General features: G+C 46.5%; 1 protein-coding gene across 8 annotated transcripts in view; it reads right to left on the bottom strand.

Moving 5' to 3' along the window:
* CRTC1 (CREB regulated transcription coactivator 1) overlaps positions 1 to 23,103 on the bottom strand; it is a 43,217-nt gene that overhangs the window by 3,417 nt on the left and 16,697 nt on the right. The window contains exons 2-15 of one of the 8 annotated variants that reach the window (XM_014260334.2): positions 22,309 to 22,425; positions 20,909 to 20,956; positions 18,071 to 18,208; positions 17,126 to 17,187; positions 16,206 to 16,300; positions 14,840 to 14,925; positions 14,433 to 14,476; positions 13,499 to 13,719; positions 10,699 to 10,835; positions 9,669 to 9,920; positions 7,670 to 7,771; positions 3,254 to 3,340; positions 1,616 to 1,796; positions 1 to 264 (exon numbers count right to left, since the gene is read on the bottom strand). The exon at positions 1 to 264 is cut by the window's left edge and continues 3,417 nt beyond it. In XM_014260334.2, the coding sequence (XP_014115809.2) occupies positions 53 to 264; positions 1,616 to 1,796; positions 3,254 to 3,340; positions 7,670 to 7,771; positions 9,669 to 9,920; positions 10,699 to 10,835; positions 13,499 to 13,719; positions 14,433 to 14,476; positions 14,840 to 14,925; positions 16,206 to 16,300; positions 17,126 to 17,187; positions 18,071 to 18,208; positions 20,909 to 20,956; positions 22,309 to 22,425 (1,782 nt within the window). In that variant the 3' untranslated portion in view covers positions 1 to 52. The remainder of the gene's footprint in view (positions 265 to 1,615; positions 1,797 to 3,253; positions 3,341 to 7,669; positions 7,772 to 9,668; positions 9,921 to 10,698; positions 10,836 to 13,498; positions 13,720 to 14,432; positions 14,477 to 14,839; positions 14,926 to 16,205; positions 16,301 to 17,125; positions 17,188 to 18,070; positions 18,209 to 20,908; positions 20,957 to 22,308; positions 22,426 to 23,103) is intronic. The other 7 variants (XM_005531661.3, XM_088067839.1, XM_014260336.2 and 4 more) reach the window with 7 other exon arrangements.

Here is a 23,103-nt window from a genome sequence, read left to right as displayed (position 1 = left end):
GACCCTCTGGGATGGACCCTCCGGGATGGATCCCGCGGGAGATCCCGGCGGATCACAGCCGGTCCATCCGGAACGTGTCCTCTGTGGCGGGGTCGGTGAGGACCATGTCGGGGTCGTTGAGCATGTGCAGTCCATCCAAGGTCAAAGGGTCAATTTTGAGTTCATCCAGAGGGAACTGGGAATCCGTGTCGAAGCTGACGTCCCCCACTCCTGCCAAGGAGCTGGTCAGTTCTTTTGATAAGCTGGGGGGGGATTCTCCTGTCACTGCAGGGAACAGAACACACGGGGGTCAAACACGCAGGAAAACAGCTCCCAAAATCCCTGGCAACGTTTATGGAGCTCTCAGATGAGGAACATCCACCCTCCTTCAGATTTCGGATTCCTCACAGCGTCTCCAAACCACCACGCACAGCCCCAAATTCGTGTTGGGTGTAAGTCGAGTCTTTTCTCTCAGCTTGAGGAGGAATAACCTCGATTTCCACCATTCCTGGCTGCAGCCACAGCATCCCTGGGCAGGGATTGTTTCCAAAGCCCCACTGTGACCAGATTGGCCACCATATGTGACACTCCAAGCCTTTGCTGGCCAGCTTGGGCTGAGCAGAGGAAGGAGTTTGGCTCCCACAGCTTTTCCTCACTGCAGCAGAGGATCCAGGGAATTCAGGGGCAGGATAAATCCATAGGAAAACTGGTGCTCCACCTGTGTGCCGGGATCAGGTGAGCACACAGCCCAGGTGGAACAAAGCCCTCAACAATCCCCAAGAGAAACCCCAAGCAGGGACCATGGAATTGTGGAATGTCCTGAGCTGGGAGGATCAGGAGGATCGTGGATGCAGCTCCTGGCCCTGCACAGACACCCCAAAATCCCAGCCTGTCCCAGAGTGTTGTCCCAACACTCCTGGAGCTCTGGCAGGGCTGGGGCCGGGACCATGCCCTGAGGAGCCTGGGCAGTGTTCTCTGAGGGGCACAATTCCCTGATCTCCATGCCAAGTCCCTGGCACAGCCATTCCCTGGCTGCTGTCCCTGCTCCCAGAGCAGAGACTGGAGCTGCAGAACCCACCCAGTCCCCTCAGTCTCCTCTGCACTGCCCTCAGCTGCTCCTCAGACCTTTCCCCACCCTGTATCCCAACTTTGGACATCCAGCACCTTCAAATGCACAATCATGGAGTCCTCTCAGACCTTTTTCCACCCTGTATCCCAACTTTGGACACTCCAGCACCTTCAGGTACAGAACCACAGAGTCTCCTCAGTCTCCTCAGACCTTTCCCAGCCCGTATCCCTGTGTGGGACCCTGGAGCAGCCTCAGCTGCAGAACCACAGAGTGTTCTCAGTCCTTTCCCACCCTGTATCCCAGTTTGGGACACTCCAACACCTTCAAATGCAGAACCACGGAGTCCCCTCAGTCCTTTCCCACCCTGTATCCCAGTTTGGGACACTCCAACACCTTCAAATGCAGAACCACGGAGTCCCCTCAGTCCTTTCCCAGCCTGTATCCCCGTGAGGGACCCTGGAGCAGCCTCAGATGCAGAACCACAGAGTCCCCCCAGTCCCCCCAGTCCTTTCCCAGCCCGTATCCCCGTGAGGGGCCCTGGCTCAGCCCCGAGCGAGGCGCACTCACCTGTCAGGATGATGTTGGGGATGTTGCCGTGGCTGGAGTAGTTGAGCTGCTGCGTGTCCGGCAGGCTGCCGTGGCTGCCCGTCAGTCCCATCATGGCAGCCTGCGAGTAGTTGAGGGTGGAGCAGGGGCTGTAGAGGCTGTTGGAGCTGATGGCGTTCTCGATCATGTTGAACTGCTCCAGCTGCAGGGACACCGAGGACAGCGTTAATTCCCAACCCTCGGCAGCGACAGCGGGGACAAGGACACGGCTCCAGGACAGGACAAGAGACAGGCAAACAAATTCATCTTTCCTCGCTCAAAAAGGGGCTCTGGGCCCTGAGCTGCCGGGGAGATTCCCTGCCCAATTCGGAAGAGGGAGGCACAAACCAAACTGGGGAGAGGGGATTGGGAGAACAAAAGAAAAGGGAGGTTTTAAAGGAAAATAAAGGGAATTCAGGCTCGCCCTGAGGTCTCTGCCCATCAGAATTCCCTCCAAGACACATCCCAGCTTTAAGCATTCCATAATTTAATTAATCCATGCCCTGGTTGGCCAAACCAAGGGAGACTCCAATTATTCCCAAATAAAACCAGCCATGGATTATTCCCAAATTCCTGTCACCACCTACAAGGGAATCTTTCTCAATTGCAACTGGAAGGATTACAATCCAAATTTCTCCAGCCAGAAATGTGGAAATATTTAATTATTTCAACTATTTAATTGAAACATTTAATTATTTTAATTCTTTTACTTATTTATTTAATTATTTTAATTTTTCAATGTATTTCCATGATGTTTCATCTTTAAAATTATGGGTATCTTACATTTTGTCAGAATTATTTTTATTATTTTAAAAATTTTGGTTCACATTTTAAAATTTAATTTCAAAATTTTCCTTGATAAAATTTTCATTTTTAAAAAACATTATTTAAAATTTTCTTTTTTCATTTTCATTTTTTAAAGCTGATTCTCATTATTTTAAAATATATTTTCATTATTTTTCCTTTTAAAAATGCTTTTGCATTACTCAAGGATTTTTCAGTATTTTTCCTCTTTCAAATGTCATTTTTTTCCTTTTTTCTAGTTTTCCATTATTTAAAAAATTTCATTATTTTTAAAGTCTTCCATTATTTTAAAAACTCCTTTCCATTATTTTTCCCTTTTAGAGCTGACTTCCATTTTAAAATTCTCACTATTTTTCCTCTCCAAAACTTCCTTATTTTCCCTTTTTTCGAGCTGATTTTCACTGCTTTAACATTTCCTTTTCACTACTTCCCCTTTCCAAAGCTGCCTGGCATTATTGGAATTTTTATAAGCTTCGTGATTTTATTGTATTGATTTTATTGATTTTATTATTATTATTTAGTTATACTTTATTGTATTATTTTATTTTATTTATCTTTTAAATCCATCTCCCATTTTTTTGGCCGAACACCTGCTTGGGATGAGGGGAGGACAAAGAGTGAGAGGGGAGGGGAAAACTAAACAAAACAAGAAACTGCTGAGTAACACAAACAAAAAAAAAACCAAAAAAATACCAAAAAAAAAAAGGAAAACTCTACATGGACAAAACGGGGACGGGACAGAAAATTAATCAGGAATTAATTGGAATTAATTTGATGTGGGAGAGGCCGAGGCAGGCCCGAGATGAATTTGCTCACCTGGTGGGAGAGGGCATTAGCCTGCCTAGCTGTCATCTGCTGCTCATAATAGGAGTCCCCAAAAACACTGCCCAGCATGGAAGAATGCTGAAAACAAAACAGAGGCTTTATGGTGCAAAATCCCCAACTCCTCCCACGGCTCTCCCGGCACCGGGAATTCCAGAGAAATCCGGGAATTCCGGAGAAATCCGGGAATTCCGGAGAAATCGGCACGGAGCGGGCGGGAATCGCACGGGGCCCTCACGGGGCCCTCACGAGTCCTCTGAGGGCCCGGGGGATCCCTCAGGATCCACAGGATCCCAAAGGGAGCAGGAGGGAATCCCACAGGGCCCAAGGGATCCCACAGGGCCCAGGGGATCCCACAGGGCCCAAGGGATCCTTCAGGATCCACAGGATCCCACAGGGAGCAGGAGGGAATCCCACAGGGCCCAAGGGATCCCACAGGGCCCAGGGGATCCTTCAGGATCCACAGGATCCCACAGGGCCCAAGGGATCCCACAGGGCCCAGAGGATCCCACAGGGCCCAGAGGATCCCACAGGGCCCAGAGGATCCCACAGGATCCCACAGGGCCCAAGAGATCCAAAAGGAGCAGGCAGGAATTCCTCCAGACCCAGAGGATCCCAGAGGGAATCCCTCTGGACCGTGAAGATCCCACAGGATCCACAGGGGCACCACAGAATCCCACAGGCCTCTCCCAGAGCAGGAACAAGATGGAAATCCGGGATTTAGGGACACGAGAAGTGCGATCCCTGCTTGTTTTGGGGTTTTGGGGGGAAGGAGCCCCACACTGAGGCGGGAGGAGCTGTTCTGGCTCTGCATCTGCAGCCCCCAGGGACAAAATTCCTGCTTTTTAAGGCATTCCATGGGAGCTGCAGAGCAGGAAAGGTCAGGGGGAACCTCAGTGAAGAATTCCAGGAGGAATTCCTCAGCTTTCCTAATCACTGTCCACTCCCTCAGTAATTCTCCATCATTTGTCAATTATTCTAAAGGTGACAAAGAATTTGAGGTCCGTGTTTTAATCCTGATAAAAAATTCCAGATAAAAATCAGCAACTTCACTCCTGATTTAAAATTCCCAAATCCTGATATTCCCAGCTGAAAAAAGCCCCAAACATTAACTGACAAAGAGAACATCTATAAAATAAAATTTCCATGGAGGGGTTGTCTCAATTGTGGAAAACAAAATTCAGTTGGCAAAAGCAGAAGGTTACAAATTTCCTCCTTAAAAACCTAAGCATGGGAAATTCAGGAAAAGCTTAGGAAGAGTCTGAACAGGCATGGATTTTAAATCCTCAAAAAAACCAGCTTGCATTAAAAAATAATTCAAAAAAACACCTAAATTGCCCCTTCCATGAGGGAAAAGCACCAAGATATTCCTTAAAAACCTCCCCAGTTCCAGCCAGATCCCTGGGCTGTCACTTGATGGGGATGGTTTGGGATAAACGTGGATCCAGGGGGGAATTCCCAAGCCCAGACTCCGTGGCTGGAACTCTCCAAAATCCTGTTTGATCCCAGAACTGCTCCCAGCCGGGATGGTCTGGATGCACTTGGAGATTTGGAGATTTGGGATTCACGTCACAGCCAGACCACCCAACAATCCCTGCTCCAGGTGCAGCCAAAACTGGGAAAGGGCTGGAACTGGAGCCTCTTTTCCAATTTATCACCTGGTCATAAACACTCCGGGGGCTGCTGGATCCCGGGAAACAGGGATCGAACACCACAAGGGATCAAACACCATAAGAGCCACTGATAGGGTACTGGTAAGAGAAAAGCAAAGCACCACTTAAAGCAATTTAAAGAAAAATTTGGGTTTTTTTAAATCCAGTCCAACTGATGGTTTATAACCATTTCCAAGGAAAATCTGAATTTTGGGATGGCACAGGCTTGACAGGAAGCAGCACTAAAATCCAATGGCTGCTTGAGGGCTCCGAAGAGGATCAAGGTATTTTGTACCTTTTAATTCCTGTGGTTTCATTCCACAGATTGGGAATTGAAGGACAATTCCCAAAATGAGGACAATCCCTAAAATCTTTATGTTTCACCAAGCACTGTTCCCATCCCAAAAAACTTTGTGGAACATGAGAAACAATCAACAGGAGAGCAGAATGTGCTCGTGCAAGTCCAGGTCAGAGCTTCCTACCCCAAGCCAGCCTGGGTTTGCCCCTCCTGTGAAGTGTGCTGGTTCCTACAGCTGCAAGCATGAAAATTCCCCCAAGGAAACCCAAAATTCCCACTGGAAATGTCATTCCTTCGACACTTCAGAGCCTTAGAATAATTTATCAACAACCCCAGGAACAACATTGTGCAAACACCATCTCCAGAACCGCTGAAGAGTCAGCAGAGCATCTTGTGGGGTTCACGGAGCGACTGTGAGGAAAAAGCAGCCCCAAAGCACCAATCCCTGTCTGGGATGATCCATCTAAAAATACCTACCAGGTTCTCCAGGTCAGAGGCACTAGAGCAGGGATGTTTGTGTGTGACTGGAACGGGAATGAGGGGTGAGAGCAGGGCAGCACCGGGGTGGAAGCCATGCAAACACAGAGCTGTGGGGGCAGGCAGAGCTCTCCCATCGCTGCGGGGACTGGGAGCACTGGTGGGACACACACACACACACACACACGGCTGGGACACGGGAGCAGAGGGGCTGGGACAAGTGGGAGCATGGAGAAGAACCTGTGGTGGATGTGGGACACAAATCAAAGCCTGGGTTTGTGGTTTAGGGAATGTCCTTTGGCACTCTTGAGGATGAAAACTCAAATCCGCGGGAGGAAGAGGAGCACGTGGAGGCAGCTGCCCGGTCACTGCACACACTCACCAGTGCCAGGCTGCTCCACAACGGAATATTCTGCTCTTGGAAGGGATCTGCCCTCACTCTGGGCAGATTAAGGGATTCTGCTGCCTGGAGCTGACCCATCTTCACAACCAACCCCAATTTCCCCTCCAAACTGGTTTTTTCCCCCCCTTGTTTCATGTTCGTGACCACCACCAGCTTTTGGTGGAGGCACCGAATCCACCACAGTTTTAATTTATTAAAACTAAGGAATTCTGTAAAACTAAGGAATTCTGTGGGTATTTAAGGGGTCCAAACTACAGAGAACAGAATCAATAAATCCTCTGCTTTCCACTCAAGAGTTGTGTTGTCCCTGTCAAACAGGGCAAAACCTGAGGAAGTTTTTACAGGATAAAGCCATCAGGAAAAATCACATCCCAGTGTGTGCTCTGCCCCTTGGGACTGACCAGTGGGGACAAAACCAAGCCAGAGTGACTGAGAAATCAAAGGGAAAAAAATCAACATCAACCCCAGAACTGGACGTGCTGCCCAGTGAGAGCTGAGAGTTTGCAGCATGCTCTGCTCTAGGGGACAGTGCTGGTTTTTGGAGGCACACAGAGCACAGCAGAACTCACAGGAGCAGGCAGGAGAGAGAGAGGTTAAGAAGCAATTAAGCCAGGGTTAAGGAAACGCAGACAATTCCTGCCACTCGGATCCAGGGCTGAGCTTACCATGACCTGGCTAATGAAGGAGACCTGCAGCTTCTGCCAGGCAACCATGAAGGGGCAGCACTTATTTAGAAAGGATCCTCCTTACAGCCTTCAACGTTCAGTGATGAAACAGAAAATGGATTTTCAGACTCTTGTGATGCTCTGGAAGAATTCCCTGCATTTCTTTTCTCCAGGTGGGATTCTCCAGAGCAGCCAGCTGAGGCTCTTTCAGCAGCATCAGGCACTGAAAATGCACTGTCGAACACTGGGGCACCCTCAAATTTTGCCTGTTTTTAATCTCTTGCTGCTGGCAGGAAGAAATCCCCCTTCAGAGGATCACACACTCTCCCAAGTTGTGATTTCCATCCAGGACATGTGGATGTGTGAGGAGATACAGGCAGAGCAAGGAAAAGCAGCTGGCATGCAAGGGAGTGTGCTGGGATCCCATTCCCTGCCAGCCACAAGCTGCTCATTTTAAGAGCATTTTCTCCGGTGTTTTCTCTCACTGGGTATGTTCTCACATAAAAAAGGTCCTGATCTAATCAGTTTGGGATGTTTAGTGTAATTTTTTTTTAGTGCTCCAGGAGTTTCCCTGCTGCAGGAGGCACTGAAAATTCCCCTTTTCTTGCCCTCCCAACCTCACACCCATCAGCTCCCCTGGGATCCTGGCAATCGAAAGGTTCTGCCCCCCAAACAAACACCAGCCCAGTGTCCAACCAGCAGCCTGACCCTGCGATTCTCTGCTCACTAAAAAAGGCAATTCAGCAGCTCCTGGCACCCTGTGGGAGCGGGGATGGAGGGCGGCCGAGATGGGACGTCGGTGACGCATGAGGCACACACGGGAGTCACAGTGAGACAGCTATGGGGCAGTGATGGAGAAATCCAGCTCGAAACACACACGAGAAGCAAGGCCTGTGGAAGCACAGAGTCCCTTACTTGAGGGGAGCTGCCAGGAGAGAAGCCTTGATTGGAGACAGGAGAGGTGGGAGACTGGTTGGCTGGGGAGCCAGCATTACTGCGGTACTGCTGGAGTGAGGCCTACAGAACAACACAGAATTAAACACCGTGCCATTGAGGGAGCCTTGCAAAATACACATTTCTGGAGTGATGGAGCTGGGAGAAACCATCCTCTTCAGTTTCTCTGTGGGAAGACAGGATTATGTGAATGAGGTCCCCAAACAGGGAGCCCCAGGGCAGGGACAGGCACAGCTGGGAGCATTTCCTGCCTGTTCTCACTTATGCTCGGTTCAAAATATATTAAAAAAAAAAAAAATCAGGTCAGCCAAGGATTTAGGGCAAAGAAGTCTTGGAAGCTGGGAATAATTCAAAAAGAATGTCATTCAGGCTTCAGTTGCAGTGCCAGCCCCACATCTGTGCTCGCTGGGGTCCTGCTCTGCCTCCAGCTGTGGTATCAGCACAGCTCAGGTGACGACACCTGAAGGATAAACCTGGGCTCCAAACCTGTCCCCACACAGCCCCAAACTCCACTGCACCCTCAGGGAATTCACACTGCCTTCTGCAGGCTTGTAGCTGGGATTTTTATACTTTTCCCAGGTGTCTTGAAAAGTTATTTTCAAAGATTTAATTTTTTTTTTTTTTTTCCATCATAAAGAACCCTGGTTTGGAACAAATTAATAATATTAATGGTATTTAAATAATGCTGCACTAATTAACATAACGAGTAGCCCAGCTCTTCTTATTTTACTTCCATTAAAAATTAAGGGATGATTGAGGAGAACCTGCAATCCAGTGAATTTAATCAGATTTGCAGCAATTTTGGACCCCAAGTTCTGTAAATCCCAAGAAAATTTCCCTTTTTGCTCTGCATTGCCACTTACAACCTGTCAGCAGCCACCCAAACTATAAATAAATTTCAATTCTGCTTTACAAAACCTGTGTAGAAGTTGCCAGCGAGGCTGTGACAGCTCCAAAGGCTTTTTGATAAAGTGGCTTTAAACCTGTTTATTTAGGAATTACTTGAGTTGCTTTAGAAGATAAGCACAGCAGCCTAAAAGTTCAGGTCATAAAGAGGTTTAGGATGAGGAAAGCAACACAGAAAGCAAAGGATGAGATCAGAATTGTCTGTACTGGTGCTACATGAGGATTAGAATCAAAACAGGGACACATTTTGAGGGGGGTGGGATTCTTTCCACTGCTGGATTGTCCTTCCCTTTTCCCCTTCCCATCCTGGAAAGGAAGCAGGTGCTCTCAAGGAACACCAATTGTTAAAAATTTCATCCACAAGCGAGAGTAGATGGATAGAATTGATTTGTTCTCGTTGCCAAAGCCGTTCCTGCCACTCACTACAGCACTGCCAGGACACCACGGGTGGGACACCCAGGACCCTCCAGGGCCAGGGGGAGCTGGGACTTCCCTTCTTTCCTGGCCTGTGACTGCTGATTTGGGATTTTCAGCTGCTGAGACACAACATTTCCTAACAGGCCACGTTAAAACAAGCAGGAAAAGGGATCTGTCCATAAATCCTTGCTCCAATTCTTCTGGCCACTGGAGGCAGCCACAAATCCCATTTTGGAATGCATGCTCTAAAGGGTTCTAAGTAGTGAAACTGCAGAAAATACCTGGTTCTCGACAACTTTTGGAAAATAAATTTCCCAGATTTTATTGGAAAATGGTTGTTGTAGTTGGACTCTCCCTCAAGGCTCTGGGAGTTCCCCCAGTCTGTATCATGATGTGCTGAGGGGAATCTGAGCCCCCTGAGAATCTCCCAGTAAATGCTGATAGATTTAAGCTGGAACAAAACTTAACACAGATTTTTCCTCTAGAAAACAATTAAAGGTGCATTCAACCAAAACTATTTTTAAGTTCACTTCAGCCTCCCTACAGGTTCTCGTGATGGCGGGGATGTCCGAGCCCATTTCCCAGCCCAGCCCGCGCATTCCCAGCTTTTCCCGAGGAAATCCCTTCCCAAACTCACCGAGTTGATGTCTATTCCCATGGAGGGCTGGCTCTGGCTCCCTGGAGGTGACTGGGGGATGGTGGAAGGTACCGTGACGGACAGAGGGGGCAGCTGGGGGCCCCTCTGCAGCCCCGAGCTCTGCAGCAGAGGGGGGGTCTGGGGCAGGGAGCTGGCCACCGGCGCCTGCTGCTGCTGCTGGGAGCTGGTCTGGGTGAAAAAGGGGTACGGGGGGAGCTGCTGCTCCAGGGACAATGCATCCATAGCCACGGCCTGCAGGAGAAGGAGAGGGATCAGCCACGCTGGCAGGGGATTCCTCACCAATCACACTGAGAAAATGGGGTTTGTGTTGTAAAAACCACACCTGAAGGCTCACAGAGTCAAGAAGCTGCTCTGAGATGTTCCTGCCCCTGGCAGGGGTGGGTTGGATGAGGTTTAAGGTTCCCTCCAACCCAAACCATCCTGTATAAACCAATACTTTGAAAGCCCAGTTGAATCTCAAGGTCAGAAATCACCAACCTGGGCAGTCACAGAGCCACAATAAAATCAATTTAAAAAGTTAATTGAGCTTCTCTCACAAATTAGAGTAATGGTTTTCAAATTTCACAGCTCCTTTTGGGACAACATAAAAAAATATGTGGTCTAAGAGATGGTTTTTATCACAGTTCTAGAAAGGAGAAAGTAAAATCTGCCTCCTCTACAAACCTCTCCTGTTTGAAGTCTCTGAATTAAGGAACACCTTTAAAGGAGGAAATTACAGAACAAGAGATGAAATTCATGGAATCATGGAATGGTTTGGGTTGGAAAGGACCCCAAAGCTCATCTTGTCCCATGGACAGGGACACTTTTTACTATCCCAGTCCAGTCCAACCTGGCCTTGGACACTTCCAGGGACGGGGAAGCCACAGCTGCTCTGGGAATTCAATCCCCACCCTCCCAGGGAGGAACTTCCCAATATCCCTGCGGCTCTTTGAGCCAAACTTCCAGCCTAAGCCGATTCAAACAATGAAGCTGTGATTAGAAAACTGGGAATTCCCCCTGGAATTCCTACCTGAGTGATGGGTGAGAGCGGGGACAGCGTGGGGGACATTTGCTGGGACTGAGGTCGCCGCGAGTCCGCTCCCAAGGACAGGGGGCTGACACTGGGCTGGCGGTGCTGGGATGGGGCCGGCGTCGTCGTCATCCCTGCTGCGAATAACAAACCACCCTCAGCAGGGACACAGCAAGATTTGTGACATTTATGTGACAAATTTGTGACATTTGTACCCAAAATAATTCCCTAAACCGGGGAAGAAAGAGCGGCCCGAGCGGACAGCACCGGATGCGCCTCGGCCGATGGGGCAGGAGCTCGTTAGGTGATTTGTAATTAATTTTGTCAGGTTGAAGAGCATCAGGATGAGAGGAAGAGCCCTGTGGGTTGTCCTGGCTCAAGGCCAGGCTCGCTTGGCCAGGTTGGTGGCCAGGAGGAGGAGTTGGAAGAGGCAGAGCAGCCTCAGCAGCTGCGGACGCCACAGGCAGCGTGCTCGCACACCTGCACTCGCCGAGCCCAGGAAAAGCAGGTTCTGCTCTGTTTGTCTGGGCTCACGCTCCGGGAACGAGATAACAGATCCTGGAACCAGGCTTATCACAGGGCACTGGAGGGACTGTAAAAGCAAACACCTCTTAAATGGAAAAAGCAGAACCGGTTACGCAGGAAGAGCCCCATTTTTAATGGCACACCGGGGCAGGAAATGTCCACCACACTCCCAAGAGCCACGACCCAGCAGGGAGGCGAGCACAAACAACCCAAATATTATCATTTAGTTCAGATCAAGCCAAAAATCTGGGAGTTCACAACCTCCCCTCTTTCCTGCTTCACCCCAGAGGAACCCAGTCACCCTGGGAAGGGATGTGAGGCCGAGCCAGCGCGAGCTGTTGCCCGGAGCTGCCAGAGAGCAGCAATTGGCAGGAGCCCGGAGCTCTTGGCTCCTGGCAGAGGCTCAGGGCTTGTGGGCAAGCTGCCAGGGAGCCAGGAAGGCCAGGCTGCCAAGGAGGCAGCAGGACAAGGGGCTCAGGCCAGGCAGGCTCCCTGGCACTGCTGCCCTGCCCAGCTCCCCTCCCCGGGCGCTGGGATGTTCCTCAGCAGGACCAGGAGCACTCAGGGAGGTTTGAGCGGCGAGGAAAGTTTGGGAAAATTGGTTTGAAAAGCACCAAAGGCTGACTGGGGCCTTTGAGCAGCGAGGAAAGTTTGGGAAAATTGGTTTGAAAAGCACCAAAGGCTGAGTGGGGCAATGGATAAAGTGTGGGGTTGTCTCCAGAGAGAAGCTGGAATAAAATCAGGGAGTAAATCTTGAATTTGTTCTGTCTTTGGTAGATCAGGGAATGTTTTCAAAGCAGTTTCAGACCCACTAGGTTGGATCTGTATCATTTACTTTGCTGATTACTGAAAAAAAATGTGGGGTGGCTTAAATCCTAATTTCTAAACCCATCCCTGAAACTCTGGAGACCAAAAAACTCTTCCAAGGATGCAGAAAGCGCTGCCCCACTCCATCCTGAGATCCTTTAAATGGTTAAATCCTTTTTTTGCTTCCCAAACTCACCTGCTCAGCCACAACCTGATTACAGTCATTTCCTTTTCCCAACCCAGCAGAAGTGGGAAAGGGAATCCTGCCCAGCACAGGAAATATATTTGTATTTTTGGATACAACTTGTCATTTCTATTCTAGGAATCAACAGACTTGCAACTGTCACTGATAATAAATTTTTTAAAAAAATTAACTCTCTTCATAATTGAGTATCAGCAAAATTACTTTAAAAATAGCAATTAATAATTAAAATATTAATCAATAATAGACTCCAAAAGGATCCTCACATGAAAAAAAAAAAAAAATCTGTTCTAAAGGAATGGAAATGAAAGTGCTGCTGGAAATATTCCCATAACACAAGGGATGCTGGGGTTCAGCACGAGGAATTCCAAGAGAGGAGAAAGAGGAAAACATTCACAAATAAATAAACAAACAAACAGAAACAGTAAAAAATAAACATAAAAAAAGATCCCAAAACAAATCCCCCAAAAAAAGCATCAAGAACATGAGACAGAGCTCCTGTAACTAAATACAAATTTTCTATTTTTGGAGACAGGGGTCCTGTAATTTAATACAAATTCCTCATTTTTTGGAGAAAAAGGTGCTGTAACTAAATATAAATTCCCCATTTTTTTGAGAAAAAGGTGCTGTAATTAAATACAAATTCCCCATTTTTTGGAGAAAAAGGTCCTGTAATTAAATATAAATTCCCCATTTTTTTGAGAAAAAGGTGCTGTAATTAAATACAAATTCCCCATTTTTTGGAGAAAAAGGTCCTGTAATTAAATATAAATTCCCCATTTTTTTGAGAAAAAGGTGCTGTAATTAAATACAAATTCCCCATTTTTTGGAGAAAAAGGTCCTGTAATTAAATATAAATTCCCCATTGTTTGGAGACAGAGGTCCTGTAACTAAATTCCCCATTTTTTTTGAGGAAAAGGTGCTATAACTAAATCCAAATTGCCCATTTTTTGGAGAAAAAGCTCCTGTTGGAGGAAGAGGTGCTGTAACTAAATACAAATTTTTTATTTTTTGGAGACAAAGGTGCTGTAACTAAATCCAAATTGCCCATTTTTTTGCAGACAGGGATCCTGTAATTTAATACAAATTCCCCATTTTTTTGGAGAAAAAGGTGCTGTAACTAAATGTAACTTCCCCATTTTTTTTTTTTTGAGAAAAAGCTCCTGTAACTAAATACAAATTTTTTATTTTTTGGAGACAAAGGTGCTGTAATTTAACCCAAATTTCCCATTTTTTGGCACACAAGCTCCCTGGTGCTGGGCTCACCCTGGCTGGCAGTGCTGATGCCCAGGTGGGTCAGGTTGGCAGCGAGGTTCCCGGTGCTGTTGGAGCTGCTCAGGGCTGGGAATGTGGATTCCTCGGGATCCAGAGGCGTGGGCAGAGGGGATGGGAAGTGGATGTTGGTCAGGTCTGGCAGGGAGCCGCCCGTGTTGTGCGTGGCAGGAATCAGGGCTGTAGTGTTCTCCTGGTCAGCTGATGGGAAGATGCTAAATCGAGGAGAAAAACCCCAAAATTCATTAAGATTTCAGCCTGGACAGAGCTTTTGAAAATATATTTAGCAAGGAATTCTGTACAAAAGACGTTTTTGAGCTATTGAAAGCGTTTTTAACAAGGAATTCCCTAAGAAGATATTTTTTAGCTTTTAAAAATGTGTTTATTAAGAAAATTCATTAAGGAATTTGATACAAAATATATTTTTTAGCTTTTTAAAGTGTTTTTAACAAGGAATTTTGCATGAAGATATTTTTGAGCTTTTAAAAGTGTATTTAACAAAGAATTCCACACAAAATGTATTTTTGAGCTTTTAAAAGTGTATTTAACAAGAAAATTTCATTAAGAAGATTTTTTGAGCTTTTAAAAATGTTTATAGCAAGCCAATTTCATTAAGAAGACTTTTTTACCTTTTTGAAATGTATTTAACAAGAAAATTTCATAAAGAAGGTATTTTTGAGCTTTTAAAAATGTATTTAACCAAGAATTCCACACAAAATGTATTTTTGTGCTTTTTGAGATGCTTTTAAGAAGAAATTCCAGAAAGAAGATTCATTTTTTTGTATTTCTGACCCTCAGAAGGTCTTGTTTTGTACCTAAAAACTCCCCAGAAAATTCCAAAGCAACAGGACACTCAAGGATATTCAATCCACAATTTTTTCTTAAAGATCTCAGTGCTCTTAAGATACAAAAATTGCTGAGAACTTACTTGATTCCTGGAACTTCACAGGATTTAGGTCTCGATGACCCAGTCTGAAAGAGAAGGGAGAGAGATTTCAAGGCAAAGATGCTGCTGGAGGGTATTTTTCAATTAAAAAGTTTAATTTAATCATTTCTGTGTAAGATTTGGGTGCTCTTGGAAGGTATTTATCATTTTTTTGCTTTACTGGCCCAGCAAATCTTCGATTTCAAGAGTTTCTCCACATATAACCAAGCCTGTGCATTCACACACATAAAATCCTTTCTGATCTAATGTTTATTATTTGTTTTTAAGCACAACATTTAATCTCCAGTCTCCTCAGGTAGTTTATTAATATTGACAGGGATTAAAGCATTCATTTATCTAAATATGTTCAGAAAATAAAATTTCTGAGCCTTGAAAGGTGCAATTCCCACCTTTTTAGTGTCCCAGCCTTGCTTAGAGAGAGTTTTGTCTGCATCAGAGGTGGTTTCTTCCATTCCAGGGACAGTCAGCAATAAAACTATAAAAAAAAAAGGAGATGAAAAGGAATCATTAATAATCAATAATATTCATCTTCCCACTGAGACATTCTCAGATTGGAAGTTTAACCTGTGGGAAAATCTTATGGAGTTTAAATTATCGAGGAGGATGAATTCTGTGGTTTAAAAAAACCCCCAAAGATTCCTGAAACCAAACTGAAATGTTATTGAATGAATTGAATTAATTAATTTAATTAATTGAAATGTTATTTAATTAATTATTAAATCAGTGAGAATTTAAAAAAAAAAACAAACCAAAAACACCCAAACAAAATGTTCTGGCTTCCACTTGATTTTGCCCAGATGTCCATGAAGGGTTTATTTGGCATCTGGTTTTTCCCCACCTTTTGCAATTTGCACAATTGATGAAGACCCTTGAACATCCAAAGGGCTTCCCTGAGGACAATTCCAGTGGGGAAAATCCCATCCCTCCTCCCTGGCATGGAGAAACACCACAAAGCTGGAATTTAATTCTCCACATCCCAAGGACGTTTCTTTGCTGTTCAAGGGGGAACAAAAAACCAAAAAGCCCAGCCAGAGAGAGGTGAATCAATGAAAACATCTCACACCCATGAGTGTAGATCCAGATTTATGGAATCCTGGTTTGGATGAGCATTTCCCAAGGATCTCCAGCTCCAGGAGCACATGGAAGAGCTGCAGGACAGCACAGACGTGTCCAAGGGCTGTGCTGTGTGTTCATAACCCCTGGCTGTTTGTTGAAGGATTAAATTTAGGAGTTTTCCTTTAGGATCAGGGAATTTTAAGGCTGGCAAAGACCTTCAGGATGAGCAATTCCCGATTTTCCCGAGCTGGAGCAGGCACAGGGCCCAGCAGAGGGCACCAGAACTGAGGTGCCGGGGCTGCTCCAGCCTGGAATTGTTCTGGGATTGGTTGGAATCTGTCTCCTCGCAGGGGATGTTCCCTGGGGATCCCCGCAATAAACACGGGGTGAAGCCTCTGACTGAAATTCTGGGAATTCCACACTGCTCCAGGAGTTCCTCCAGAGCTCTGGGAGTGCTGAGAACTCAGCACCAAAGTCCCACCAGCCCAGAGGATCCTGCCCAGCGCAAAAATGACAAAATTTGGGGCTCAGGAAAACGTTCTCCCTTTGTTTTGTGTCATTTTCCTTGGATTTCAGCACCCAGAACGGTGAATGTGATCCGACTGTTGTGTCACTCCTGAATTCTACAAGCACCTGGTGCACAATCTGTGAGGATTCCATTGTTATAAACCTTTTCATCCCTTATTTTTTCCTGCTCACCTCTTTTCTGCTGCATGTCCTGCGACCCTCCTGAAAAGGATTCCTGCTGAGCTGGAGTCATGGTGCTCTGGTGCAAGGCAGAATCAGAATTTGTCCTGAGAGAAAGCAAAACCCACAACATTTTTCTTGTCAGCTTCACTAAATAAAAGAATTTTCCTCTCAGATAAAAGCAGCAACTCGGTAAAACCTCAATATTGAGCATTAAAACCCAAAAATCTCTGTGTGGCAGAAAGCAGGCAGAATTTCCTTGTGAAACAATCAATTTGTAGAACAAATTAGTTCAAGTTTGAAGAGCAATTGTTTCAATAATGGGATTGAGAGGAACACAGGATAAATTGGTTGCCCTTGTTAGAACAGAGTTTTATCTGCTTTGTTCAGATTAAATAATGCCATTTTTGATCAAAGAATGCCACTTTTAAGCTGTTTAACCATACTTTGGTTATTGTGGTGGTTGAAAACCAAACATTCCTGGCTGGGAGGAGGAAAAGGAATGGTTCAGGATGTTATGGAGATGGGAAATTTCATGGCCACCACAACTCAGGATGAACTCTGTGAGTGTGGCCACTCTCAAAAAGTGTAACTCTGTGTTCCTCCAACTGAAACATTCCCAGCCCAGCTTCTGCACTCAGAGAAATATCCAAGTCAATATCCAAGAAATATCCAAGAGAAATATCAGGCTGTGCCTGAGAACTTCTGGATTTTTCAAGTTTTTAAAAGGTTTTTAAAGATTAAACTTTAAGGATTTACCCTTAAAAAGGTACCATTAAATTAAGGTATCGCTTGCAGACATCTTCATTTTAAAGCTCATGTAAAACGAGCAGGGCTGAATTAAAAACTGCCTTTGTGAATTCCAAAAGGCACAATTGCAGGCTGCTGCAGTGTCAGAGAACACCCAAACCCCTCAGGATGGTGGCACCCACCTTCTCCAGCTCGTGTCCGACGGCGGCGACAGGTACACGGTGCCATAGGGGCAGCTGTCCACGTGAGCCAGGGTTAAGGCAGCAACAATTGCCACTCCAGCAGCAAATCTTTTCCCAAGAATAATTCCAATTATCGTGTCAGAACCACTAAACTCACAGATTCTCTATGGGGGAATTGTAAAAGGATCTCAACCCAAACTATTATCTGGATTGCTGTAATGTTTGAGCGGTCAAAATCCTCCTTTTCCATGGATTTAAGTCCTGGTGCCTTCAGCCTCGTGTCACACATCCCCTCCAGCCCCATCAATCCCAGCTGATTTTAAACCTGTCAGAAATGTTCAGCTCATTCCCATCCCCAAATGCCAAAAGGATGAATCAACCTGCACTGAAATGCACGAGGAGCTGCAAAGGGGAATCCTGGGTTGGGTTTGCTCAGCTCTGAAGGGAAACTCCCATTTCCCAAAGACAGCCCTGACCTTTCAGGGAATCTGGAGTGGTTTGGGTGGGAATGAGAGGATCCAGAGCTGACAGTGACAGTGCACCCAATCCCACTGTCCATGTCACCCTTAGATGAGGATGCCACCTGTCACTTGACCACAAGCCTCTGGACACATCCATCCATCCAGCCAATTCCTGATCCACTGCTCCATCCATCAAATCCAGTTTAGACAGGAAGGGACAGAGCCAAATGCCTCACACCAGCCCTGCTGATGATGGCAACCACCCCATCAGAGAAGGCCACCAAATTCCCAGGGCTCCTCTGTCCTGTGTCCCCAGTCCATCCAAGCATCCCACAGCTGGATCATTATCCCCAGGAAAGCCGAGCAAAGGCCAACTCTGGCTTTACAGCAGGAATTTATGGATTAGGTCAGGGCTTGGGAAGCGAGGAGGGAAGTGCCCACCACAGGCAGGGAGGGGATGGCCCAGCCCTGCTGCCAAGGATATCTGCCGGCCGTGTTTGTCCACGGAGAGCGGGCGGCGGTGGGGCGAGCCCAGGCGGTTCCGGTCCCGGTACACTCTGTCCACCAGCCCGTGGTGCCGCGTGGTCCTGCTCGTGTCCAGCGCCGACGACTGGAACGGGGTCTGGGAGAGACACGGGGATTATCCACAGGGAAACACCCCCAGCCTGCCCAGAGCCTCCTCCTCCTCCTGTGCCAGGCTGGGTCATTCGAAGGAATCAGACTCAAAATGAGATGTGGACGTTGTGTCATTTTGTTTTTCCTCTGCCAGGTTTTTGGGAAAGCTGCCTCCTGCAGAAGGGGCCATGCTGGAGCTGCCCTGGCCTGGCCCAGCACTGCCCTCACACCCTGGCACCCCTGAAGCCGACAGGAGCTGCCAGCTGCTGTCCACATGCCCTTGGTGCAGCATGCAGGGCGCATCCCGGAGGAACATGCCGACATCCAGAGCCTGATCCCAGGGCAGGAGATGCAGGGAGGAGCTGCACGCTGAGCTCAGCATTCCCCAGGACACGCTGCCTGCTCTCAGGGCTGGCCTCTCACCCCTCCTTGCAGCAGATTTATTTAAAGGGGACACTGAGAGAATGAAAAGAAAAAGAAAAGCAGTTTCCTTCCTCCTCTGTCTGATGGCTTTGAAGTGATTTTCGGCTCCTTCAGGGACCCGAGGTGGGATGATCCCACCTGGACTCTTATCAGCACTGACATCCTGAGCGGTTCCTGAGCAGATGATTTCAGAGCAGGAGGATGGCAGGGGAAGGACAGGGAAGATGAATTCCCAGGCCAAACTGGAAAACTTTCACATTTTCCACAGCCCTTCCCAGTCTATACCTGGGGGAGGGACAAAGGAAGTACCGAGGGGTCAATCTCTGCTCATACTCCACCAGCAATTTATGGGTCTCCAGGGAGAAAAAAAACCTCCCCAGCCTTGCACTCCCTGCCAATGTGAACAGCTTTGCTGAGTCCCTCAACACCATCTGTTTGGAAATCCAAAATTTCCTCCTCCATTCAGGTGCTGCACGTGGCAAATGCACTGTCCTGTCTGCCAAGCCATGAAACCATCTGGCTTCCACATTCAGCCTTTTTTTCTCTCTTTTTTTTTTGCAAGTGTCAGCTTTGGCTGTTGAAAAGATTATTTCTATAAAGCTTTGCATTTATTTTGAAAGGCTTTGTTTGTATGAACTTTTTAAAGAGCCTTTCTACTATTTTAAACTCTTTTCTCTTCAGCAAATATTGGGCTCCTCACCCTCTCTGCACACACAGGCTGTGTTAACAGAGCTGCAGAGGGGCTGTGGTGTTTATTTTCTCATTTCAGGGCCAACATTTTATATGCAGCAGAATATTTAAGGCAACAGGGGACTAGAAAGGAGCTCAGTGACTTTTTACAGGACTCTCAGCACTTCAGATCATGGGGTTTGTGCTTCACTTCCTCACTTGGCTGAGAAATCTCAAACAGAATCTCAATTTTTAAGGGTTTTAAATTCAAACACGGTGCTTTAATCTCTGCTGCAAACACTGAACAACAATCCCCACACAGAAGTGGGAATATTCATCATTCCAAAGCAACAAAAGGTTTCAAACTCCTCCTTTTTTTCTGTTGTTACAGCCCAAAAGGCAGCAAAATTTGCAAATACGTGCTTGGAAGGTCAACAGGAAAAGCAATTTCCTATGTCAGTGGTGTCAGCACAGTGGTGCTAAAAAAGGAGCAGCCAGCCTGGAGCACAGGGACTGCAGAGCTCACCTGGAATTTAACGGGAGGCCAAAGCACAAAACTATAAAGACAAAAAGTTCAAGGTAAAAACCGCTATTTCTTAGGTTTTTACCTTTTTTTTGGCATGATTTCCTTATTGAAAACACAATAAAAATCTCATTTGAGTGCAGCAGTGGCACAAATAAATGTGGAATGTGTCCCAGCTCAGGGCTACAGTTTATAGAAAGAGGGATTTATTTGGGGGCAGAGCTGTTCCCTGGCTTTCCAGGAACCAAGATCCCAAAAGAATCCTGAATTCAGGGAAACAGAAAACACCTGAGGAAATGGGTAACACCTCCAACAGGGCTGGCTTCTCTCAGCAACCTTCCTATAAAATTTATTTAGGGCTAAACACCAGGACAGTGTTCCTGGATTAAAATTCCCCATCTCTGCACGGCATGAGATATTTAACTATAGGGGAAAAAATGGATTAAAAAAAAAATAATAGATCTGAGCATTGATTTTATTTGGGAAAATGAAGAACTAAACGGGCTTCACTCCCCTGAAAAACATTCAAGGGTTTGAGACCAGACCCAAAACCCCCAAACCATTAAAAATCAGCTCAATACAGACAGGAAGGAAAAAGCTCGGTGCTCTCCAAGTGTCCTTTTAGGATTTATCAGGAAATAAACCCAGGTGAGGTGGATGAGGGGGAAGGAGGAGTGGTACCTACTGCTGGTTGATTTTCTGCTGCCTCCTGGTGCCAAGCAGGATTTGGGAATTCATTCTGCCCTTCCCCATGGATTTAAACATGCAGGCTGAGTGCACATGCTCAGAGATTGCTGAAACCACAGGCCAAGACTGAATAATCCACTGTCTGCACCAAATAAACCCCCAAAAACTCAGAAATGACCACATGACAGCAAGTCCAGGGAGCCTGCACAGGAATTATTTGCATGTTCCAGACTGGGATGCACGGCAAAACCTGGATTTGTGTGCCAGCCCTGCAGTCCTGTGGAGCTGGGGGTGACTCAAATAAATCCTGTGCACGGCAGAGCAGGTGTGCAGAAATACGTATCCACCTGGGCAAACGGGACCAGTCCTAAATACGTATTTGCACAAACCTAAAAACTTGTTTACCAAAGAGACAGGAACTGCTCCAAAGGCTTCAGCCAGAGCTCCGTTGTGCTGCAAATCAAAGAAGCAGAAGATGCTCAGACACCAACGCTCTCAGCAGGCACAACCACCCAGGCTCTGCCTTCACACGGGCCCAGAGTCGTTTGCAGTCATGCTTTGAGCTTAAAATTGGAAAAACCTGGAAAGCTTTTCCCCACTGCTACAAACACATGGGGTTGTTTTGTTGCTTGTCACCATTTGTTATCTGGAATAACATCAATTTGGGTGGTTTGTTTTTTTTTTGTGTGTGTGTGTGTGTGAAAAAATATAGAAACCCCCAGGGTTTAAGGATAGCTTGTTTCCATCTCTTCCTCCAGTCATTCATAAATTTTTGAGTATTCCTTTTTCAGCAGTCCAGATTAAAATAGTCCAGGTAAAAACCACCAGTGATGGCCATCAAGCACAGAAACGCTGAAATATTATTGTTAAAAAGGAATTCTTAACCTCCTTAACAAAAAGCTAAAGGGAAAAACTTGAACAGAGCAGACATTGTGGAGTAACACAGGACTTCAGTCTACTACAAACCTCTGCTCTGTATTCCCCAAAGAATTCAAGATTAAAATAGACTTTTGCCTCTCCTCTTGCACAAGATTCAAGCTTTTAACCTGCCCAAATTCAGCTGTCTGCACCTATTTCAAGAAGCAGTTAGAGGAGGTCAGCAAGAGTTTCTCCATCTTTATTAAGCAGCCTTCATCAGAAAACCACAAACTGCAAAATTTCCTTCCCACCACATCCTCGTGAGCTCAGCTCTAACTGTGACTGCTCAAATAAGGAAAACCAATGCAGAAATGTTCATTATTTTGAGCACTCTAAATCAACTAAATGTGGAATTCAGAAGTCCACAAATGATCCACCAGCTAATCCTGTCCTTGGACAACATCCTCTGTCCAAATATGCTTCAAAACAATTCAAAATATTCACCTGCAACTCTTGATTTTCTGTTTAAGGTGCATCATCCCTGGAGTGTCACAAAACCCAGCCAGGACATCCTGACATTTCCTTTCCAGCCAGCCCAAAACAAAGTGATTATTCTGATACCACTTAGTGTCCCACTGCTCTTCTCCTCTCCCAAAATTCCTCCCACAGAACATGCACATCAATTCCTGCACCCCTCAGCTCCCAACATCACCTTTATTTCCTCCCAATTTGGAATTCCCGGATTTCATTAGGAATTGCATCTCTCAGAGTATTCCTGACCCCAAAGCCTCACAAACAGAGACAGAAGAACTAAAATCTACCACAATCCCAACCCCACCCGAAGTTTTTAGGTGCTGATTTTGGGACCAGCAGCTGCCTGGGAGGACACAGCAGCATCCAAGCACAGAATTCATCACCAAATCCAAGGAAAAACCCTCAGAACTCACCTGGAAGGGGAGATCCATGGCACTGTTCCCAATCTGATTCACATTTGGCAGTGACCCCCCGTAGTACTGGCCACGACTCTGCCCCAGTTGCAAATATTGGGTTTTCTGCAGCTGTAGCTGAAAGGAGGAGGAAAATAGAATTTCAACTGTTTTAACCAGCACAATTTGACACTGTGATCACTGAGAACGGAAATGGTTACAAAGGAGGGCCAACCTTCTCCACAAGTTTCTTGTGAGAAAGGGCAGGGAGAGATTTCCAAGGAAAAGGCAGAGCCAGGATTTCTAGCTCAGGAATGCACAGGGATGTTCAGGAATGCTCAGGGGTGTTCAGGGATGCTCAGGGGTGTTCAGGGATGTTCAGGAATGCTCAGGGATGCACAGGGATGTTCAGGAATGCTCAGGGATGCTCAGGGATGTTCAGGAATGCTCAGGGATGCTCAGGGATGTTCAGGAATGCACAGGGATGCTCAGGAATGCACAGGGATGCTCAGAGATGTTCAGGGATGTTCAGGAATGCACAGGGGTGTTCAGGGATGTTCAGACATGAACAGGGATGTTCAGGAATGTTCAGGAATGCACAGGGATGTTCAGGGATGCTCAGAGATGCCAGGGATGTTCAGGAATGTTCAGGAATGCTCAGGAATGCTCAGGGATGTTCAGGGATGCTCAGAGTGCTCACACCACATTGCCAGCACCCAGACAGGATGCAGAATAAAGGCCCAGCCTCGTGTTTATTCCATGCCAACACTCTGGGAAGTATCCATGGAGGATCAGAGAATTCCAGAATGATCTGGG

This window comes from Pseudopodoces humilis, chromosome 28 (assembly GCF_049639895.1).
Source record: "Pseudopodoces humilis isolate 2021_Gansu_Grassland_sample_001 chromosome 28, ASM4963989v1, whole genome shotgun sequence".
Taxonomy (NCBI): Eukaryota; Metazoa; Chordata; class Aves; order Passeriformes; family Paridae; genus Pseudopodoces; species Pseudopodoces humilis.
The sequence above is the reverse complement of the archived record's forward strand: the minus strand, read 5'-3'. Positions and strand labels throughout refer to the sequence as shown.